Source organism: Ixodes scapularis, unplaced genomic scaffold (assembly GCF_016920785.2).
Source record: "Ixodes scapularis isolate PalLabHiFi unplaced genomic scaffold, ASM1692078v2 PGA_scaffold2__306_contigs__length_199485367, whole genome shotgun sequence".
NCBI classification, from domain to species: Eukaryota; Metazoa; Arthropoda; class Arachnida; order Ixodida; family Ixodidae; genus Ixodes; species Ixodes scapularis.
The window spans coordinates 130,299,563-130,321,660 of NW_024609857.1; the positions used below are offsets into that span (position 1 = coordinate 130,299,563).

General features: G+C 42.3%; 1 protein-coding gene across 2 annotated transcripts in view; it reads right to left on the reverse strand.

The window, feature by feature from the left end:
- LOC8039173 (sodium-coupled monocarboxylate transporter 2) overlaps positions 1-22,098 on the reverse strand; it is a 59,763-nt gene that overhangs the window by 7,111 nt on the left and 30,554 nt on the right. For both annotated transcript variants that reach the window (XM_029982029.4, XM_040223512.1), the window contains 4 exons: positions 13,750-13,859; positions 9,585-9,652; positions 7,809-7,895; positions 1,279-1,445 (listed from right to left, as the gene is read on the reverse strand). In XM_029982029.4, the coding sequence (XP_029837889.2) occupies positions 1,279-1,445; positions 7,809-7,895; positions 9,585-9,652; positions 13,750-13,859 (432 nt within the window). The remainder of the gene's footprint in view (positions 1-1,278; positions 1,446-7,808; positions 7,896-9,584; positions 9,653-13,749; positions 13,860-22,098) is intronic.

Genomic DNA, 22,098 nt, shown 5'->3' on the forward strand with positions numbered 1-22,098 from the left:
TTTTCTGTTTGCCACCACCGGTCGCTTCTCATGCTCTTCCTGCCAGTGAGCACAAAGTGCGGCGGACATGCCTAGTCAGTAGCGTGTCTGGCTCGTAACCGAAGGTTCGGGGATGCAAATCCACTGCTGTCTCGTTATTTTTTACCATCTGTGAGTTAGCAAGACTTTCACGTGCCAAGGGCGAAATGAATCATGTAGCACGCGTATTCTTTCCAAAAGGTATTCCTCTCTTCGAATAATCACATATTCCTGTTCTTTCCCTACAGTATATCGCAATTCTATATGGTTTTTTTCTTCCCAATTATGTAGCCTTGTAACCGGTTTGGGACACACAGTGAGGTAAAAGGTCGTTAAGAAGTGGTATTTAAGATATATATGTGCACAACCAATGTTCCTTAAATATTGTTCGATAGGAGGACGTTCAAAAATAGTAAAGTTTTTTTTTTTTTTTTTTTATTGTGCGGAAACGTTTAGCAAAAGGCGAGTGCAGGGGCGAGCTGGCGGAAACTTGGCATTTTAAGCAAAAAACACTGGTTCAATTGTAGTTATGGTGGTCAAAGAAAAACTAAAACAAATGTATCAGAACATTGGCGTGGCTTCATCTTTGTGCTTTTAGAAATCAACAAAAGTAGCACTGCTAACTGATTCAGAGTGTGGGCAATTGCGTCAATGACTTCGCTATTTGAAAAAAAAAAGATAGGTCATCTTATCTTTTTAATTGACATATATTTTGTAAAATTGTACCACAAATTAGGTTCCTGAAACTTTGAAAGGAATACGAACTACACAAAGATGCCAATGCTACTCCTCCTAAACCGGCTCTGTCCACGATTGGGACAGCAAATCGACTAAGCCGTTACAAAGAAACACATGTATTTTACTTGTGTTTTGCCTTACCGCCATGATGGAAGATAGCATGAACTTGTTTGGCATTTATGCCAACACCGTCTCTTCTGTGAAATTCTAACGGTTTTTAATGCCGCGTCTTTGACCTTTATCCACCGACACGCGGCCCTGAAGCCACGTCGCTGCTGTGGCGTTGTTATTGGGCCGGCGCACGCTTCGCTTCACGCGAATATGATTTCTGCACACGGCTATTGTCCGTACTTGTGTGGGTAAACGCTGACTTTTTTGTAAGTAGTGTGTACGTCAATATTTGGTAACGTACTCAAAAGTCAAAACATAACCAAATGTAGTCAGAATAAACCACAGAACGCGCCGCCCTGTCGACAGTACTAGCGAGTTCTATGCAATAAAGACGACGTCCCAAAGTATTACTTCGGTACTGGCGGTGCTTCAAAAGACCCGAAGGTGAGCGTCTGATTGAATTCCAGGCAGCTCGCTGTCGACGTTGGCAGTCCGCTAGCTGTCCGTGGGTAGGCGATGGAGCCCAAGGCGTGCCACGAGGCCAGGAACACGCCTACCAAGGCGCCCGTAATCACACCCTAAAAGCGGGGCAAGTATACACATATCGGTTTCCACAAAAAATGTGGGTAATATCAGATCTTTTAAACGGCATCATGTCACACATACCTACCCTATTCGCAAAAATGTCTATAGGGGATGTTTTTGACGTACCCTTCAAAACCTTTTCAAGGGTTTAAAATGTTCGTCAAAGTTATCTAAAGGGCCTCATGCGCCCTTCAAAATTTTCAAGAGAGTTTAAGAGACCCGTCATAGCTTTTAGAGGCATGTGGCGTATGTCCCGATTATTTACATAAGATTACCGCACCCATCAAATTCGTTTTAACGGGTCTGTGGGAAATATCACGTGACCCTTCAGGATGTATTCATCGGGAAAGCCGCTTAGCCATTTTGTAGGGGGGGCCGCAATGAGTGTTACATTTCGCGGTGACGTTCTCTCGTCCCTATCCTGTCGTGGCCTTGGTTAACGCATACCCATTGTTGCGACTGTGAGTTCCCTGTACGTGTTTCACGGGTTCAACAAGGGATGCCCAAGGAAGCGAAGTCCTCGCTCACAAGGAAAAAAGGGTACGTGAGAAAAATTGAGAGGGAGACTTATTGCTGTTTGTTTGAAGATAACCGGTTTAGTCAATCGAATTACCGCCTTCTTCAGAAGCTGGTAGCCCTGTTTTTTTTCCTCCGTCAATGAGCGCAGACTAAATAAGCAACCAGGAGCGGATACTCAGTGTCGGCTTCCCGCCCCATGCGAAGGACCTATCTTCTTGAGCAACTGACTTTACGAATCAAGAACGTCTCTTAGTGCCCTGTTTCTGGGGCCAACGCAACGGCAACAGGGACGACACAGTGACTGTGTTCAGGATTTTTCAGCGGCGGTGGATGTTGGTTGTTCGCTTGTGGTTTTCGGTAAACGTTCTACTGACAGTGTGCATATGTGCGTGCGATGTTTTTGTTTTTATTAGTTTATCTTCCATACGTCCCAGGTATTTACCCAGCAGAATTGTACCTCGAAAGATATTTTGCGACAAAGAATTCAGTTGTTCCTATATAATCTGATTTCTTTTGTCTACAGCTGCTTGCGCACAGGTTTGAGTAAACGTTGGTTCTTATCGTCTTAGCTTCAGCATATTGCGAAACTTAAAGTCGGAAATGAATTTCCCAAGACGTTTTAAAACGCATGTTAGGTCTATCGTTCCCAGTCATTTGGGCGCCTAAGGGGTTGAAGGGCTGATGTGTCTTAAAGGACTCAAGTTTTTTGAAGGGCTGAAGGGGTTTGAAGGGCTGAGATGTATGATGGGTTAAGGGGTTTAAAGCTCTGAGAGGGTCGCAAAACACATCAGGGCTGAAGCGGTATTTTCAAAAGGGTACTGCTTCTTTTAGAAGTGCGTAATCTGCCTGCGAGTCAATAACGCAAGAAAGTACACTTAGTTATTGGTTGAACATTACAGTGCATAATCAAAATCTGAGATTGAAAAAGAGACTGGAAATAGGAACAATTGTTCAAATATTTTGTTTGCATTTATGCAAGTTTGCCTGAAGTGACCAAAGGCCAACAGTTGTTGACTTGAGAAGATCCCGTTTCGCATCTTTAAAAGCAGTTGCAACAATGAAACGATACAACAGGAAAAATAACTTACACCTGCCGCAAATAGATACATAATTTAAAAAAAAACATAAAAGTCGCAGTTGAGGCTTTGTGAAGTCTCCATAGGTATTTCCCAAAATTATTTAGTACCACCAATCGGCAAACCAGAAAATGTTGTTGATGGTCTCCTAAAGCAAGCTTTAAACAGATATTATGTCTATCTTTTGTTGCAAACAAAGGAAGGCGGAAGAAACTAACGGCGCGTTGTAATAAAAAGGCTCGGTCACCTCCTGGGTCCCCGTGTTTACAGACCGGCGATTTTGTTAGGCAAGCGTCACCAAAAATGTCGGGCGGCCGCTCTAGCTACAAGAGCGATTACATATTGGAAAACTTCAAAAGAAATTAATGGTGGCTTTTCTTCGTTGTTTATTCGTTTAAACACAAACACAATTTTCCATACCAATTTAGATGCGAAGAGAGTGTATGTGCCACTTTGATTGGAGCTCAACGTACGTGTAAGCATGAAAATTATATTCTTAGAAAAGTTGATAAGATTGCCCAATAGGTGGCGGAATGTTCAAAATGAGAGCGGCAGCATATTCAAAATGGCAGCGTTCCAAACTGTTATATTTGTTAAGGAGCAGCGAGCATTTATCACATCTTGTGAGATTGGGGATCGGGAAACCTCATGAACTTTATATAGGAATGCTACAAAAGCATAAATTTGTCCTCATTAGCAAGACAACAACGTTTGTACGGTTCGACGCTTTTAAAAATGGGCAAACATTCATCCGTGATTAGCCTAACGCTCTGGTCGTCCCAGCTGCTTCAACGCGCCGCCTAGCAAACCGCAAGTGTCGAGGATGGCTGAGCACATGAGTCTCGCGCAGCGTAAGCTAGAATGCCGAAGATCCAGTGACGTTGTATCACGCCACCTAAGTCTCACGCTGCGTCTGTTGTTATTTGTGCATAAAATACAATAGGATGTAATGTAGTGTCACAGCTATTTATGTAAGTGTCATGTGGATTCACACAGTACTGCCCCAGTTTTTGTTGTGGTGACGTCACGGCCATGATTTTAAGATTGAATACATTTTTTTTTGTTACTCGTGCTTGCGCTACTTACGCTAATTCACCACGAGCTACAATACCAGACCAGCACCACCTAGAATAATAAAATCCTGCGCGTAAAGTTGTGTCCATAACCACAATGAGATCGAGCGAAGGCGCCGATTGGATACGAGAGCTGCGTCAGTGCTCGGTTGGGCCTCTTGTTCAATGAGCGCGTCGAATCATGCTCGGCATTGGGCTCGCGTCCAAATGCCGAGTATGCGCCATCCGACTCGATGTTCGATGGATGAAGAGGAAAGCCTTGATTATTCTAGGTTGTGTTGACTCGACGGTAACTGCAACAGGCGGAAAGCCCTTTGCGCACTATATATATAAAAAAACTTGAATACCACTGATTGCGGCCGCACTGGGAACTCACGTTTCCAACGGCAAATAGAGCCGCTCGGTCGACCGTCTCCAAGAGGGCGGAAACCAGGGCTAAGTGGCGGTACACAAAATGGCTATGCGCAGAGCAGGTCGTCTGCTTCTTGCGCAGGAGTTTCGGTGACGTCAGAACGACGCCGAGCTCTGATTGGCTTTGATTGAAAGGATAGTGAGTAAACCTTAATGCTGGATACCTTGAGGCCTACCCACTCTTTGTTTCTTTATTCAGCCAATAAAAGCACGGCATTTTGACATCATCGCAACCACTGTGGTAGAAGCAGACGAACTTCCGCTCCGCATACATTCCCGCTCCACTAAAAGCTATGCATGAAACGTGTGAGGTGAAGCCTTCTTTGCCCACGTGCACGCAAAATGACTCAATGTAGTCAGCTAAGACGGCATTCGAATAAAACAGTAGTTGTAATATATAGGAGTGTATCTTACAGGAGTCATGTGGGCATTTTATATGGGGTAAGTCGCTACCGGCTTTAGGAGGAGAGAGTATACACCAGAAGGGTAAAGCAACAGAATGTAAACTTAAGAATATACGAGGTTTCCTGTGAAATAGGGGCTTGTGGATAAACAATTGTAAATATGTTCTGCAGATATACATATATATTTACAGAACCGTGTGCTGACTCTGGTGAGTACTATTATTCCCTCGAGAATTGTTTGCGTGCCAATGTCCCATGTACGTGGTTTCATGAGTTTTTCTCTTCAATTCCTTTTGAACACTAGATGATTCGACTCAAAGCAACCATCTCATCGTAAAATCCTAAACCCGTGCAAAAGTGTCAAAGACAACTACTAATTACAACAGAATACACAGAAAGAATAAAACACGTAAGGACGAACGCAGACACACACAGAGTTCTTTCAATGAGCAACGAACATTTATGAGATGCCCATGACGCTACGACCTTGAGCTCCAAAGAATTGAAAGCAAGGCAACGAAAATACTCAAATTTAAAATGAGACCAAATTACTCACAGATTTTAAAAATACCAAAATAAAATAATAGCCAAAATTATGGAAAACTAACCCCTGAAAAAGAGGGAAAAGGAAGAAGAAAAGAAAGGACTTGGAAATTAACCCCTGAAAAAGGAAAAAAAGAAGAAGACCAGAAAGGAAAAGAAGGCAAAATTAATAATTGATCAAAACAAGCCTTTTTTACTATAATTCTGGCGCTAGAAATTCCTGATTTTTTTTACGATAACGCAAAAGAAGGCTCAGAGACATTGTTCGCGGCGTACCTGATCTTAAACGCTTCAATTATTTCGCGCTCACATTAATCTCTGTGGGAATCAAGCACATTGGTGTTTTCAAAGTTTGGGGTGCAATCGCGGCAGGTGCGGGCATGCACAACTATTGGGTGGAATGAATCCGATGATGCCTTGGTAACTTTTAAATGGTGCTCCCTAAGGCGAATATTTAGGCATCTTCCAGTCTGGCAGATGTATTGGCCTCCGCAACTCAGTGGAAACGAATACATTACCTTCTCTTTACAGTTAGCATACTTGTTGGAGTGCTTGATGGAGCGTTCGGGTGGTCGACTCTCGTTATTCACCCTCTGGCACATTTGTTTTAACCTCGGCTGGATAACCGGCTTGGAACAGGCGGTCATGCTGACGTAGGACGCTTTCTGATGAGAGATGTGAACAGGATTTCGAGCGAGAAGAGCAAAGAGGGTTCGGATGATTCCAAGCTTTACAAACTTGGTGTGATCACTGCAGGACGGACGAACAGGTTTTTTGGATCGTTGCTGAAAACTCTAAGATAGACCTTGAGAATGAAGATAAAGTTTAAAATTCAGATACTGTAGACCTTCATCTGTTTGTTCTTCACTCATGAAGTTCAGACCCGACGAGCAAGAATTAAAGGCATTACAAATGGCCAGCGAACAGATGGAGCACGGATGAACGACTAGATAATCTTCTACATATCGGAACACTCGACTTTCGGGAGCTATCACATCAATTTGAGACTTCACGGCTGGCTTTATCTACACGAGAGAGACTTCACTGATCACCGGGGCTAGGCATGAGCCTATACAGAAACATCTCTTTTGTCTAAAAATGTTTTTGTTGTATTCAACAAGCGTGGACTGAAGGTTAAGGAGATCAGTGAAGTTCTTTATGGAGATCCCTGATGTATTTCGGAACGCGCATGGACCGTGCTCATAAATAGCATCAGAAACTGAATTTAAGAGAATTCTGGGGTCCAGACTGTGGTAAAGATCTTCTATATCTAATAAAAACATGGAGTGTGGCTTGGTTGTGACGTGTAGAGAGGTAAGGTGAGAAATGAGTTCTGTGGAGTTCGTAATCCTGAAGGGCTGGCGGAAATTCAATATGAAGAGATGCTTCTGTTGAAAATACGACTGTGCTTGATTCACACAGAGGTAAGTGTGGGCGCGAAATAATTGGAGCGTTTAAGGTCGGAAACGCCGCGAACAATGTCTCTGAGCGTTCTTTGGCGTTATCATCAAAAGAGCTTAAATTTCTCGCGCCAGAATCGTCGTAAAAAGAGGCTTGTTTTGATCATTATTAATTTTGCCTTCTTTTCATTTTCTTTCTTCTTCTTTTTCTCTTTTTCAGGGGTTAATATCCTTCCTTTTTCTTTCTCTCTTTTTCCCCCCTTTTTCATGGGTTAATTTTTTTTTATAATTTTCCCTATTATTTTAATTTGGTATTTTTAAAATTTGTGAGTAATTTGGTCTCATTCTAATTTTAAGTATTTTTGTTTTCTTTCCTTCAATTCTTTAGAGTTCAAGGTCGTAGCGTCTTGGACATCTCATAAATTTTCGTTGCTCATTGAAAGAAATGTGTGTGTCTATGTTCGTCCTTTACGTGTTCTATTCTTTCTGTATATTACGTAGTGTTTCAACGCGCTCTTCTACGTGTAATTACAACAGTTGGTGTTCTTCAAAATCAAACCGCTTTGTTCTTGTTGAGGAGCAGAGGTCGCAATGCAACTTTGGTTAATGCATTGCGTCGTTTTGCAACATTGTAACTTGAAAGTTTTTGTTTCTTTCGCCTTTCCTTTTTCCACAGTGTGAATGAGCATGCGAAATAAAAACAATCCTGAACAGGCCCCAGTGTCCGTTTTTTTTATCTTCCCTTAAACGCCATGACACATCTTTCTCTTTTTTTCAGAAACGTATTGTAATCTTCCAATACAAAACATTGCCAATGTTTTTCACAAATCTGTGACATTGCTGAAAGAAAATTAAAAAAAACAGCTTGCTTCTACCATAAATGTGAAGTCTTCAGCATAAATAACAAAGTAAAGCAATTCAAAAGAGTACCTTTTTCTTACAGAAAGGAAAAAAGATTCCAAGGAGGAAGATGGCGAGAAGAGGTCCAGACATGGCGCCCACGAGGCTAGTGGTTGCCTGAAATGTGTAAAAGTCGTCGTGGACATTATTGAATCAGACGAGTCAGAAATTTAGTAACGCTCATGACATTGTACAATATTTGCAGAATGGAAGATTGTGGTTTTTCAAGTTGGCACATTCTTATTAAAGTTTTGGAGTGAAGAAATCCACCGGACATTTTATTAGCTGACCTCTCGTGCCTGCAGACTGATGGATTGATTCTATTATTTTAATAAAAAATTATCAAGCTTAGTCATACTCACAAACCAGCTTAACTAGCTGTGATTTAAAAACAAAAAAGCGCACGCTCACGCGCAGCTATTTTACGCACCTAGTGGCACTCGGTAGACTCGAAAATACATTAAATGTTTAATTTATAGGTTTGCTCGTTAACAACTGCGATGTGAACCTAAAATACCCTTAGTGCTCTCACGCGGCATCCATGAAAATGGTCTGCCTGAAACTGAATCAGCATTGCAGCAGAAATATTTTGAGAAATAAATGAGAAAAACAGTTCAGTTTAAGTTGATCAGTTTGCGTCCCATTCGATGCAAAACGTCATGATTAATATACACGATCTTTCAGATCGAAACAGAGGACAAAACAAACTGTGTAATTACTGTAAACAACTGTATTTTTGTGGGTTCAATATTTTGCGATTTTGGCGTCATGTGGATTTCGAGAATAGTTTTCAGGCACACAATTTCGTCATTTGCAGTGGTGTGCTACGTATTCATTACCATGCAGGGATATATTCTCGAGACCCATTTCTTGCGATTATTTTCATTCGAGCGAAGGTTAAGGTCATCACAGAAATCAGGTCGCTTAGAGTATAACTTTTTTCCTTCTTTTTTTACATCTTGGTTAAAACAAAATTTTGCGTTTCCATAATTAAAGACTTCAACGCTGCTTTGAGTGGCCCTTGGTTTTACATTTTACAACTAAAGTTGAAGAAACATTGTACAGCGCTAGACGATAAATTCCTCGTTGTCTAGAAAAGTGATGCAAAATACACATTTATATTTTACGACATAATTCTTATGCTCGTGAATGCAACGAATGGCTCACTTTATACTCTAGATTCCTAAAATGTCTCCGCTAGGAGGTACTGTTCCATCAGTCCTCCCTTAGGAGGCTCAAAGTCTGGCCCAAATGTATTCAATTTGAGGATGGCATGCAGGAACGTTTACGCGCAACAAGCATTGCATGAAAAACAACCTAAATGCAAACATTGCCGGGTGGTCTACATTATTCTCCAGATCAACGGAGGACGCCTTCTGTCTTGGCACCTGCAGGCACGAAGCATGTCACGTTTTAAGGTAACACTTCTGCCATCTTGAGGCTTACGATCAGTGTTGCCAGTAATAAAAACCTTGATCTGAAATCAAAAGAAACACTTTTCCCTCATCCGAAATCTTTTTATATATATATTTTTTAAGGCGCAACAGAGGAAGGTTACTTTGCCCGAGAGTTTTGACAAAAGTATCTAAAATTCAAAAAGTAGGATTTTTGAACCGCAACCAACGCCAATTGAGCCTGCACTCTAAAAAAATAGCGGCACTTACAAGAATATCGCAGAATTGGCGGCCATAACCTTAAGCATAGCTACTCTTGTGGCTTTATCGGCACCTATCCCCCTCACAATGTTTGTCTTTGGAGTTTTTGTTTTTTTTTTAGCTTTTTTTCTTTTCTTTTACAAGTACCAACCTGCACAATGGACGGCAGAGTTCCGGACAAAAATGCAACGGATATGGACAGAAGACCGTAGGCAGCAGCTGCGGGCAACCAGAAAAGAAGAAATAAAAAAACAGTTGCTTTTATGATGAGCACACGCAAGATGGAATCAAGCTGCTGGACCTCAATTACTGCGCAAAGTCCAATACCGCGTTGCACGATAGCGTCCTTTGAGTGTTAGAGCTGAGAGAGCGTTGGCAAGCTAGTTAGGAAACGACCTACTTGTACCCTTGAGACGGAGGCAGATAAAAAAACGGACGAAAGGACGAAAGAAAAAATGACAGTTTGCTGTCATTTCGCAAAACTTTGCCAACAATCGAGAAAATCAAGGAACAAAATTTAAATAATAAAGAAATATTTAAAAAATGTTCTTATTTCTGCAATCCCTCCTTTAACGGATTTCGTTCCTCTTAAAAAGCCTACAGCAGCGTTGCCCACTTCTTTCCGACATTTTCATCGGGTTGTAAAAACTGCAGATTTCGTAATCCTGCTTCGTAATCAGCACCCTATAATTTGTTTTATTCTTTTCGCTACATGTTAATTATGCTCATGCAAGAATGGAGGTCATTTACGGTGTGAAGTTTTGAAGGAAGTTTTACTGTCCGACACTGATAGCTGCGTGACTGACACGACTATAAAAACAAACAAAAATCTTGTTTTCTTTCTTCTATTGCCAGTATATACTGCTTCACCTTAGGGTGGACCGCAGTGAGCGTTACCAGCCATCCGAGCAAATACTACGCCGTGTGAATGTCACGTGACTTTCGGGAGGGGCGCAGCGATACGGCGGCCGAGTAGTCACGTGGTACAATCTGGATTGGTTGGAATGGCTCTTAGCGCCCACTGCTGTCCATTGTAAAGCAAAATGGTGGATAGTAATGTTAGCAGTGGTAGGCACATGATGACTGCACTAGTAAACTAGCAGAATAGCGTTACGTGCTCGGGTCACGTGATTTAACGATCATGTTTTGTCTCTTCGTTTAGACAGCATGTTGCGCGCACACGTGACGCAATATGTGTTTTAGCGTCGCAAAATAAAGCACATAAACCCCCATTTCTTGTCGCTCGAACGGGATTGTATTACTAGTGTTAATGTACCAAATTATCTGAACTCCGAGTGATTTAATACCAAAGCAGCTAGAACTCATTATCAAATAAATTTAAACAGGAAAATGGAGTCCGACGTCAGCAATAGAGGTATTCGTTTTCATGTATTTATGGGTTACATCGTCTACCGTTTGTACATTTAACGTTTTCAAAAATCGCATCTAAGTTTCAATTACCTCAGGAATAAACTTTATTGATCTATCGGAACCTCTAGAGTCACACTTGAGCAGAGACCGGGCTGTTCACTTTTCTGATAAAAAAAAAAAAAAAATCGCAGTTCACCTTCCTCGGTGGACACCCTGCGGAACTTTCCTAATAAATAGCGCTTCTTTCGAGTGCGTACTTGACCTCCGCGCTATTTACTAGGAATATGCATATCCAACTAGCCCTCCTTAGTATTGTAGTACGCTGTAGCAGGTCATATATTTTGAGGAGGTTGCAAGGAGTTGCCACCCCTACGTTGCTGTCTTGTTTGTTGCAAAGAGAACGCGATTTGATTTATAATTTATAAGGTATAGTATGAAAGTCAAATTGTTCGAAGAGGGGGGGGGGGGGGGGTTATTGCCATATTTTCAATAGGCAAATATGCAGAGTTTTACTAAATAAAATCACTAGGCGCTTTCATAATTGAAGTGCCACGGAAGGAAGCGCTAAGGCGAAACTACGTCTTTACGTTCAAAATCCTTTACTCTTTTTCATTTTGCAACTTAGTGAGCAGAGATGGCGGTACTGACATTACCATAATAAAATTAATTAAATTACTTTCGGCTGTAATGAGTGACATGATTCATGAAATTTCTACGCTGGTAATTTAGTAATGTAATGAATTACCTTCAGGCAGTAATCTTGAGAAAATTACGTATTACTTTTGTAATTACTTATTTCCGAAGCTCATTTGCGAAAAAAAAGAGTGACGTGGGAGTCGAGAGTGAGACAAACACACAAAGGCGGGGTCAAAAGGCGAAGCGGATCAAGAAATGCTTTTGAGCGAAGACATAATTGGAAGGCTACGGTTCACGATACTCGAAACAAGCAGGATCCACGGCGAAAAGTAATCGGGGACCGTTCCAGGCTACAATGTGCAGGACACATCACTAGGATGATCAACGCATGTTAAAATCTGCGACGAGGAGCCGGGAGTTATTCCTAAATCCCTTGCCAATGATCCAGAACTTCTCGTGAGTTGCCGTGTCCTTCGTGGGTAAAGGTGCTTTTTGTATGCTCCGTTCACCCCTAAGCTGACAGTGCGGTAAAAGATGCACGCTCGTTCAAGCAGTCGTGCGTCCATCTTTCGCCAATAGATCATGCCCCCGCCAATACCCACGCACGCGCAGAAAGCGAAGTCCGGTGAAGAAAGGGAGGCGGTCGACTGGACTGACGAGCGCGTAGCTCCCACCGCGCTGTCAGCTTACGGGTGAAAGGAATGTAGTCGGAAACGGAGAAAAGCGAGCGAAGCAGGCTCACCTTAGGAAGTTAAGTCAGGGTAAAGCAACCGCTAGTTCGTCGGGGAAGGACACATATCTGGAGACGCCCGCCACCCTTTTTCTACTCCGGCGGCGTTTTTCCCCGGAAAACATCCGGCTCCCTTGCGTGACAACGCACGATGATTCGCGCTAGCTCTTCTGGTGTTTTAGAACAATACTCCCCAAGAAGAATCTCCGAAATGCGTCGACCAGTGTGCTCCTGAGAGGAAACGGTTTGATTGCGTTCCAATCAGAAGGAAAACGCTTGAGTCATTCCGTAAACTTTGTGCAAAATGGATTCGGGAATGATGAATCCCGCTCGCCAAAGGCCACAAAAGGGGCAGTATATCACATCCCACAACACTCGACGACTTCATGAAAAAACGAGCTGCCATGGCCCGACCAAACGAAGTGAACGACATTTTCAAAATCACGAGGACGCAATCACATCAGCCATTAACAGATCAACTTCACAGTTGAATCAGCAGCGAAACCGATCAGCTATCTGTTTTAGTCATATTTCAAGAAGCTCTACATTATTCTTTAAGACTTTCGTTGTCACGGCACGAATGACCGCTTGCAGAAATTTAAAAGTAATTTCAAGTAACTCCATTACTTTTCTAAAGTAATTGTAATGTAATGTCATTACTTTTATTCTGCGGTAATGTGTAATGTAATTTGTTTTTATTTGCGTATTTCTGAGAGAAGTAATCAGTAATTTCATTTAATTACTTTTTTGCCATCTGTGTTACTGAGTGCGTTAGGGAAAATAAATGATATCTATTACTTTACTACCAATTAACATAGGAGAGAAACAGACAATAATACTAACGTGACGCAGTGAATTATGTAGAGATGAACGAAAACGAAATGCAAAGGTGCTTAAAATATCATCTATGACATTGGTGATATTTTATTTGTCAATGTAAATTTAACTTTAAGAAACAAAAACTTGACGCAGTTTTGCGAGGCTTTTAATAAATTTGAATAAATAAATCCTTCTAAATTGTTCTGAAATTGTAGATTGTAGTTATTCTAAGCACCAACCTTCGCGACAACTTTTCTGTGCATTTCTTGGGAGAGGAGGAGAGCCCGCGCACAGCTTTATTCAGCGCTCAAAATGGGAGAAGGAACGCCGTGCCTGTTCTTTCAACTGCATTGCCAAGAGAAGGTGTCGCGGAATATAGCTGTATTTCCAAGGCCATTATAAATCGCGCTTTATTTTTTATTAGCCCCCCCCCCCCCCCCCCCTCCTCCTTGCGGCACAAAGAACCGTCAGTTTCCTCGGTAACTTTTATTACACGCGTATCTCCACGCTTTGAGGTCGTATTTCTATGTTATAAAACAAAGGACGTGATACAGATTACAGTTTCCGGGCATTAGGACCCACTCAAAACCAGTGTTCTGCACACATTCTCATTTCAGCAGGTCATCGCCAGGGTAGACAATAGGCTTTGCACGGAGGTGGAATGGTGGCGATATTTTCGAATTGTGGGTTCAAGCCAGATTGTCCCTGGAGTAATACTGGGGATTGCTATCCCGGTTTCAAATCTGGAAGGAAGTCTTACCGATACATTTAGTGGTGAGAACGGCCTTCTCCTCGGATAGCTTTACTCGAGGTTGAATGAAGTCGTGCCACGTCACAGCGGCCAGGGCGTTGTATGCCGATGATAGCGTACTATGAAGAAAGAAACAAAAGAGACTCGCCATAAACAAATCAGTAAAAAGCCTCTTAGGCAACACAAGTTCCCATTGTGCAGATAAAAAAATTTCTCTCTCTCTTTTTTTCTGCCTAAGTTGATGTTTTCGCTTGCTCTTGTGATGTGGTGAGGGAAAACATACTACGTAGTACTCATGGAAGAAAAAATGCCTCGCGGTAAGATATATGCCATCCCAGTTAAACTTCTTTGTCTAAATGGGAGACCCGCCATAAAAATATCTGGCATTCTAGAACTGTCCTTGCACTTCATATACCCGCTGACGTATTCATGTTATCTTAAAAATACATGTTAGAGACGTGGTATCAGTGTTTTCAATGTTTTTAAACTTACTTAGTGTGGACACCCATCCTGTCAATCTGGTGTTCATTTGTATAAAAAAGTACCCTCCGACGGAAGACCATAAAAACTACCCATAAAATAACACTATTCTGTTCTATTGTTACCTAGAAACATGCAGTCAAAAATTAACATTTTGAATGCACTCTCGCGCTCGGGTTGAAAATATTATATCAGTATGCATTCATTACTTCGATGATAGCGTTTAAACAGTGAAGTTGTAATGATATCTTGAATAGAACTGCCGTGAACGAATTGCGGAAGGTATTTCTAGATACTTATCAAACTACTTATCAACGCACTTTTCATATAAACAATGAGTGAATTTGTTATAGCTTAAAAACTAATAATAGAAGCGGACCTAATTAGACATATACACATAAAGATAACCTAAAAATGTTTTTTATCAAAACGAAAATCTGCCGTTAGTAAAAAAAGAAAAAACAGGGAAATTTAATATCTTCGAAATATTCAGAGATAATTAAACTTAGAAAGTAACAGTGAAACGCAGAACCCCTAGCAACTACAGTTTGTCTCAGTGCGGTATGATCACTGAAACGAAGAAAAACATACGCACAGAAAAATAAAATTACCCGAGGTAACTTTTAAATCAAAATTCAAAATAACGTCAAACTTCCGCTCACTCCCTTGCTAACAGATTTAATAAAATCTTAGTAATTTAGTGGGACATTTAAACAAAGCCGGTTCTTGTGCTTACATTCTGTTAAGAATTGTGGAAAAAATGCATTTAAATTAGTCCCTAAAGACGATGTAGGGTGACTTCAGATAAGATCGACCAAAGGGTGGCTGGTCGACATTTTTAAATCAACTGATGTTTTTATATGACATTGTCTAGTGTCTGGTATAAACGAATCCACACTTAGTTTTGACCAGAAAAAAAATTTGGAGACAAGAAAAATCGTAAGGCAGGGAGAGGTGGACAGTTGCAATAACGCGCACTGATGGAGGGGGCAAGTTTGAAAGTGAATAATTAAAACAATAAAATTAGGAGAATTTTAAAACTTTTTACAAACAAACTATGGGTACAACTTGCTTGTAATATAAAGTAATAATATTTATTAAAAATTTATTTAGTTTTCTAAAAATTGCCAAACATGCCTGCTCGAACGACAAATGGCAAACTTTGGAAATCTGTATCTCATGAAATAATTTAATCATTATTACATAACTTGCAGACATTATTTTACTAATATATGGCTATTATCGAAAAAATAAATAAGGTATCTGAGTGACACAATAGTTACAATATATTTAGGCAAACATGGGAAAAAAATCAAACAAAGAAAAATTCCAATGCGAATAAAAAAAAAACACCACCTTCGATTTTTTTTTAATTTGGGTACCCTGTTATACTCTATTTCGGCATTCATTTCTATTAAAAACATGTTGCATCATTGCACTGTGAAAGAAGAAACAACTCCCCAAAGTAGGGTCCTTTTTCAAAGCCTACACTTAGCAGTGTCCTATACAAGAAGTGCCTCTGAGTTCCAGTTTCATGAAACTTGCACAAATCTTTTATATACATTTATTCAGATGAGGTCATTGATAAAAAGAGCGATCGGTCACACAGTAAAAGGGAGGATAAACTATATACAGCATTTTACATAAGCGTACAAAGTGGTATCATATTAGAGACTAATGATTTGAGAAAAGATGATGCAGTGTGAAGTTGTACCTTCCGGTAGATTTTACATCTAGAGTAAAATAAATAACTTTACTTCCACACACAAAAACAAAGATATAATAGTAAGATATTTAGGTTGGCTGTGTATTTACGATTACAAATAATTTCAGGTGACGGATGCCATAGTGCCTAACTGGAGCAGCTTCGATGCTCTCGGTGTATGAATGAATCGTGGCAAGCCGATATATTTTATCCTGCTCGAGGATAACATTTTGGGATTTTTTTTTATAGTGATCAGATAAAAATTATTAGTAACCACAAACAAAAACAGTAGGTTAAATACCCCGTGAAGAAAAATGTGATAAATAAGATGTCCCTGCATTCAAAATGAGCAGTCCTTGGGAAATCAAATTCGGCACTTTACGCTAAGGTTTTCCTCGCTGTACCCATTTAATAAAGTTGCTTCCAAGCAGATCCGACTGTCCGTGCTACATATACGTCACAGGTCCCTTCTGTTGATGACTTGCTGAGCCGCCACGCGTGCCAAGACTGAATGCCAGGGAAGGCGCGCACCGTCAGCCACTCTTCTTTTTTTTTTTTGTTCACGATACCGAACAACCTCATTTTCGTCCAGATATACAAGATGCACGCCTTTCAGTTTCTTTGATAGAACGCTCACCATTGTCCTGGCCGTCTGAATTGCGCTTACTGAACGTTCTCTCAGGTTGTTCAGCGTGGCCTGGTGCTTCACGAGTCCGCCAACTCCGTCACATGCATTTTTCCCATGTCCAGATGCAGAAAATAACCACTGGGCTTGTGGGCAATCGTCCTTTGCAAATTGGTGAAGCTGGTAGCGATTCTTGAAATGACTGGCGGCGCCGTCACTTACGTACGTCACGTACGAGTATACCGCAACGTTGTCTTTAACCCACTCCTTCACTTTTTCTAGAGCCAAGCAAGCGTGAGCGGCGTTGTGACACAGGTCCTCACTGATGATGGCAAAGCTGTTTGTAGATTTTCTTGTCGTCACTACACATGTAAATATCGAAACTTGTTTTTTTTTTTCCAGTGATATGCTTGCACTTCGTCAGGAAGCACGATGGTCCAGTTTTCAGCAAAGTCAAAATGAAAGACAATGCTCCCGCGTTGCATGCACTTTTTTTCATCGTAGATCGCTTTACCTTGCGTTTGCCGGATATGGTTGTGAAGTACCCAACTTCCAACCGTCACTTGGATGACTTTTAGAAAAGTCTCAGGTTCCAAAGTTTTTTTCACAAGGTCGCCGGACTCCCATGTTGCAAGCACAATCTCTTCATCCTCCGGGATATCAAGTTCCTGGAGTGTAAGAAACTGGCCTTTTGGGCAGTGATCATCACAGTCTCCTTGAAGGCACAGTTCTGTTGCTGGGTCGCACAGAAATGCCGAGTTCATTTCACCAGTGTTGAATGTTGAGCCTGTAACGTTCTCTAGAGCGGCAATACAAAGATAATAATTGGCGCAGCGCACACAAACGCACACTTCCTGGTGTGGAATACATTGGACCCATCTAGGGCGCAACGAATAAAATTTCGTTAGCCCAACGCCGGAATCGGGATGCTTGTCTTTGTATATACGGAAGGCCTCTCGTATTGAGCGTGTCATGAAGCGCTTTGGCACGAACGTTTTCTCTCCGTTGAGCATGACAGAGATGACGTCCTTCTGGTTGGGACTTTGGCGCGAACATTGTAGCTCGTCTTTCGTGAAGTACTCTAGGGCAGCAGACAGGTTCTCAGGGCTCACCTTGCACCTCGTGTAAGGATCCGGCTCATACCACACGCCATGCTTTTCCTTGAGTTTTCGGGATTTACTGATGAGGTACATTGAGGCCTGTGGAATCATCTTTTGAACCCCATTCTTCGTCAGTGTTGACGGCAGGAGTGTAAGCAGTTGACAACGTTCCCGGAGAGAGGTGGCGGTTTCAAAGGCCTGCCGAAAGTTGTCCACCCACTCAGTGCATGTGGAGCATGTTGGTTCGGACGACCCCGATGGTGCGTCCCTGTCGTACGCAATACGTAGCCTTGAGCGTATATTCTTGACAGCAACCTGCTCCAGTTCTGTCTGCTTTCTCTTGACATAGGCAGGCCTGTCCCGACTTCTTACGACGCTTGGTTGTCTCAGCGGCGACACATCTGTAGGTAGTATGCTGCGATTTAGATCTTCAATTGCTTCTTCAGCTGGCACAAATATGTCAGGGCACTGCTCTGAGCTTCGCATCAAGATCTCCTTAGTGATGTGCATGAAGCAATGGTAGCACAGGTAGTCCGTCGCACTCACTTTGGTGGAACAGTCAGGCGGAAGAATTTGCTTCAACGAGTTTAGGTCCAACTCGCCAACACTTCGAAAATTCCGCTGCTTTGGTATAGTCTTTTTGTGTTTGCAAAAGTAATCTGCACAAAACACTCGTTCGGAGCTCCAGGACGTCTTCATAATGTATACATAAATAATAGAAATTAAACCCCAACTGATGGCATATAATTGCCAAGTGAAAGAACTACTGGGTGCACAAGTGACAAGTCCGAGGCTGAGGAGCTCACTCACTGCAAACGTACATTTGAAAAGAGAGGTCACAACTGAGGCTGTCGGCAAAGCTTGATCCACGTCAAAGGAAGAAAGAGGGAAAGTCTCCAGACAAAAAATTGTGGTCAGCGGCCTTCGAAAAAGACTTTCCGGAATCGCACTGTCGTCCCTCCACGCGCTGATATGAAAGCACCCGAGCTTCTACCACGTGGTTCATGACACAGCCTGAGCCATGTCGGCGACCGGTTCGCGAGGGGTTGGCGGTGGGGTTACGTTGATGGTCACTCGGATTAGCCCTTGCTGTACTGAGCTACCGCCTGCAGTGCCTTATCGCCGGCTGGTGTCAACAACGAGAACACACACACCCTGTCTACACCAAAACTACAAGCGTTCACCGCACACGCGTCGCCGCCTCTTTTAAGCTTTTGGGAAATTGCTTTCTTTTGCCGCGGAGAACCGCCTTATCTTAACTACGCGCCTGAAATCCTTCCAGGCGGGCGTACACAATATCAAGCGTTTCGAGAAATGCCCGTGGAGTAGAACTATGGGAAAATTCGGAGCCCGCGGTGTCGATATCGTCGCCGTTGTGTTATGGTGAATTCCACGCGCAGATCTCGAGCGCTCCAAAAGCGCTCCATTTGGAGCGCGCATATTCCGCTCGCAGATCTGGCTCAAGTTGGTCATCTTCCGCTCGTAGATCTCTGGCAGCGCCCGCTCCACGGAGCGCCCCAAACGCCGCCGAACTTGCTCTGCGGGGTTTCACAGATCTCTCCGGAAGTTGACAGAGCGGCCCACGTGATTTCCGTCGAAATCGGCGGTGCGCATGCGCGGCGAGGTTGGAGAGATCGGCGGGCCGGTCTGGTCGTGGAGTTGGATCTGTTCGGGTGCGTCGGTTGTTTACTCTGGATTGTGACGGCTCCAACGCTTCTACTTCGTGTAGATCAGGGATAAAAAGCCGGGAATGTGGAGCGTGGCAAATCGTAAGCGCTGAATCTTTGATCGCGAGAGGAAGAACGAGAAAAGGTACGACAGAAAAGCCGGAGGCAGACGCAAGGTTAGGCCTATTCATTCTGCAGCCAGTGATTGTTTACCTTTTTGCACTGCATTCCGTCGGCGTTTTCCCGTGAAATAAAGCAAGAAGTGGTTAGGCAACGACCGCGGAAGTGATGGTTTGTTACCTCTGTGTTTATTAAAGTCGTAATACAAATCTGAACTCCACCGCGGGCAATCGCTGTCCGTGCCCCGCCGCTTCGAGGCGGCCGAAAGGTATGTGACGGTGCCGAACGCGGACGCCTTCTTTATTTGTGACATGGGCGCCGTGGTACGTATAATTTCGCCCGGTCTGTGTCGCGTGTTACTTCTGCAGCTAAGCAGTGGCAGTCGTCACTGGTCGTCGGAAAGATTAGCCGGCTGAGACGTTGGTGGGACTGGTCAAGTTCGAGAAGCGGCCATTTTGTACGGCGGAGGGAGAAGGGGTGGGGAGGGGTGTGGGGGAGGTCGCTCCAAAAATGCAAGTTTATCTGCCCCTCGTCGATTCGGAGCGGGTCCCACGGAGCGGAATTTCGCCTCCCTCGCGGATTTTGGAAAGCGCTCCAGATCTACGAGTGGAATTCACCATTAGTACGCCGTCGCGTACTGCAGTCCCCCGTTGGGGGAGGGGGGGGGGGGGCGGTCTTACAACGATAACATGGCGACAGCGTTTACACTCTCTGTATTTACGCGAGGCTCGAGTATTTGGGGATAATGCTGCCGGTTGGTGTGCCCCTTTGTGCCTGATATTATCGCCCGTGACGCCAGCGAGTGAGATGGCGACAGGCATGACTGCTCTGTAAACAGGCGTCGGCGGCCATGTTTTGCTGGTTGAAGCGAACCCCCTTGTTCTTCACAGCGAGCGGGGAAATGCGAAAAAAAGATTGTATCGGCCGTTTTGCCAGAACTAGCAACGAGTGTCGTCTGCGGTTTCCGGCAACTATTTTGCCATAATCGTGAGCTTAGCGAGGAAATGATTTTTGCTAGCCACAGAACACTACCACGCAGAAAGGGAATGCTTGAACATGTTTTTGTTCTGGATATATATCAGGGATATATATGAGGGAGAGAGAGAGAGAGATGAAGGTAGAGCGGAAGAGGGAATAGCATATAGTGTCGCAGGAGAATAAAGTAAACAAAGTTCCTAGTGGCCGATGGCTGCATGATCTTTTCTCGGATCACTAGTCCGTAATATGATACCTCTTTGTACACAGTAGTTTCTCCTTAATTTAAGTGTGTGAACGATTTCTTTAGTTATCATTGGCCTCATCTGAATAAAAATATATAAAAGATGTCTGTTGGTTTCATGAAACTGGAACTCAGAGTCAGTTCTTGTATAAAACACTGCTAAGTGTAGGCTTTGAAAAAGGACCCTACTTTGGGGAGTTGTATCTTCTTTCTCAATAAAATGATGCAACATGTTTTTAATGGAAATGAATGCCGAAATAGAGTATAACAGGTTACCTAAATTTTAAAAAAATGGAGGGTGGTGTTTTTTTTTTATTCGCATCGGAATTTTTCTTTGCTTGATTTTTTTTTCCATGTTTGACTAAATATATCCTAACTATTGTATCACACAGATACCTTTGTTATTTTTTAAATATTAGCTATATATTAGTAGAATAATATCTGCAAATTATATCATAATGATTAAATTATTTCATGAAATACAGACCTCCAAGGTTTGCCATTTGTCGTTCGAGCAGGCATGTTTGTCAATTTTTAGAAAAATAAATAAATTTTAAATAAATATGATTACTTTATATTACAAGCAAGCTATATTAGAGTTCTCCTAATGTTATCGCTTTAGTTATTCACTCTCAAACGGGCCCCCTCCATCAGTGCGCGTTAATGCAACTGTCCACAACCTCATGCCTTACGATTTTTCCTGTCCCCAAGTATTTTTTCTAGTCAAAACTAAGTTTGGATTCGTTCATACCAGACACTAGACAATAACATATAAAAACATCAGTTGATTTGAAAATATCGACTAGCCATCCTTTGGTCGATCTTATCTGAAATCACCCTGTAATATTAGTATTCAGTAACGCAACGAAATACCTGTGACGACAACCGTAAGCAAATAATTCATTAGGATACCATAAATTTACAATATTAGAAGATAATTGGTGTACAATGTAATATCTGTTAGAGACAGTCGTACAAGAATAGAAAGTTGGGCTAATTGGTATGAATTCATATTAAAAAGCGCCTCGTCCTGTGTGTTCTCTTTTCCTTCTTCGTGTGTTATTCGCACTGTTGTTCAATATAGAGACAGTCGTATTTCCTAGAAAAATTCAAATTGCAAAACGATGGCACTTCGTAAAAAGGCGATAGTGCACACCTAAACACTCTTGTCTATGCCATTTTTTCAAGTATTTAAGGAATATGGAGAGTGTTTTTTAAGGCTTTATGAGATTTGCTTTCAAAAAGCCGTGAAATTCGGTTTGTGCAGGTGAGCTGTTCGGGCAGGGGAACATAACACAGTGAAATAATCGTCACAATAAATCTGTGATTGACTAAAGTGTGTCAATTAACTTTATAATTTGTGAAGATACATATATGGTTACGATAACAAAGTTGCTGAGCGTTATTGCAGACCACTAAACAAATATATCTGAGAAAGATTG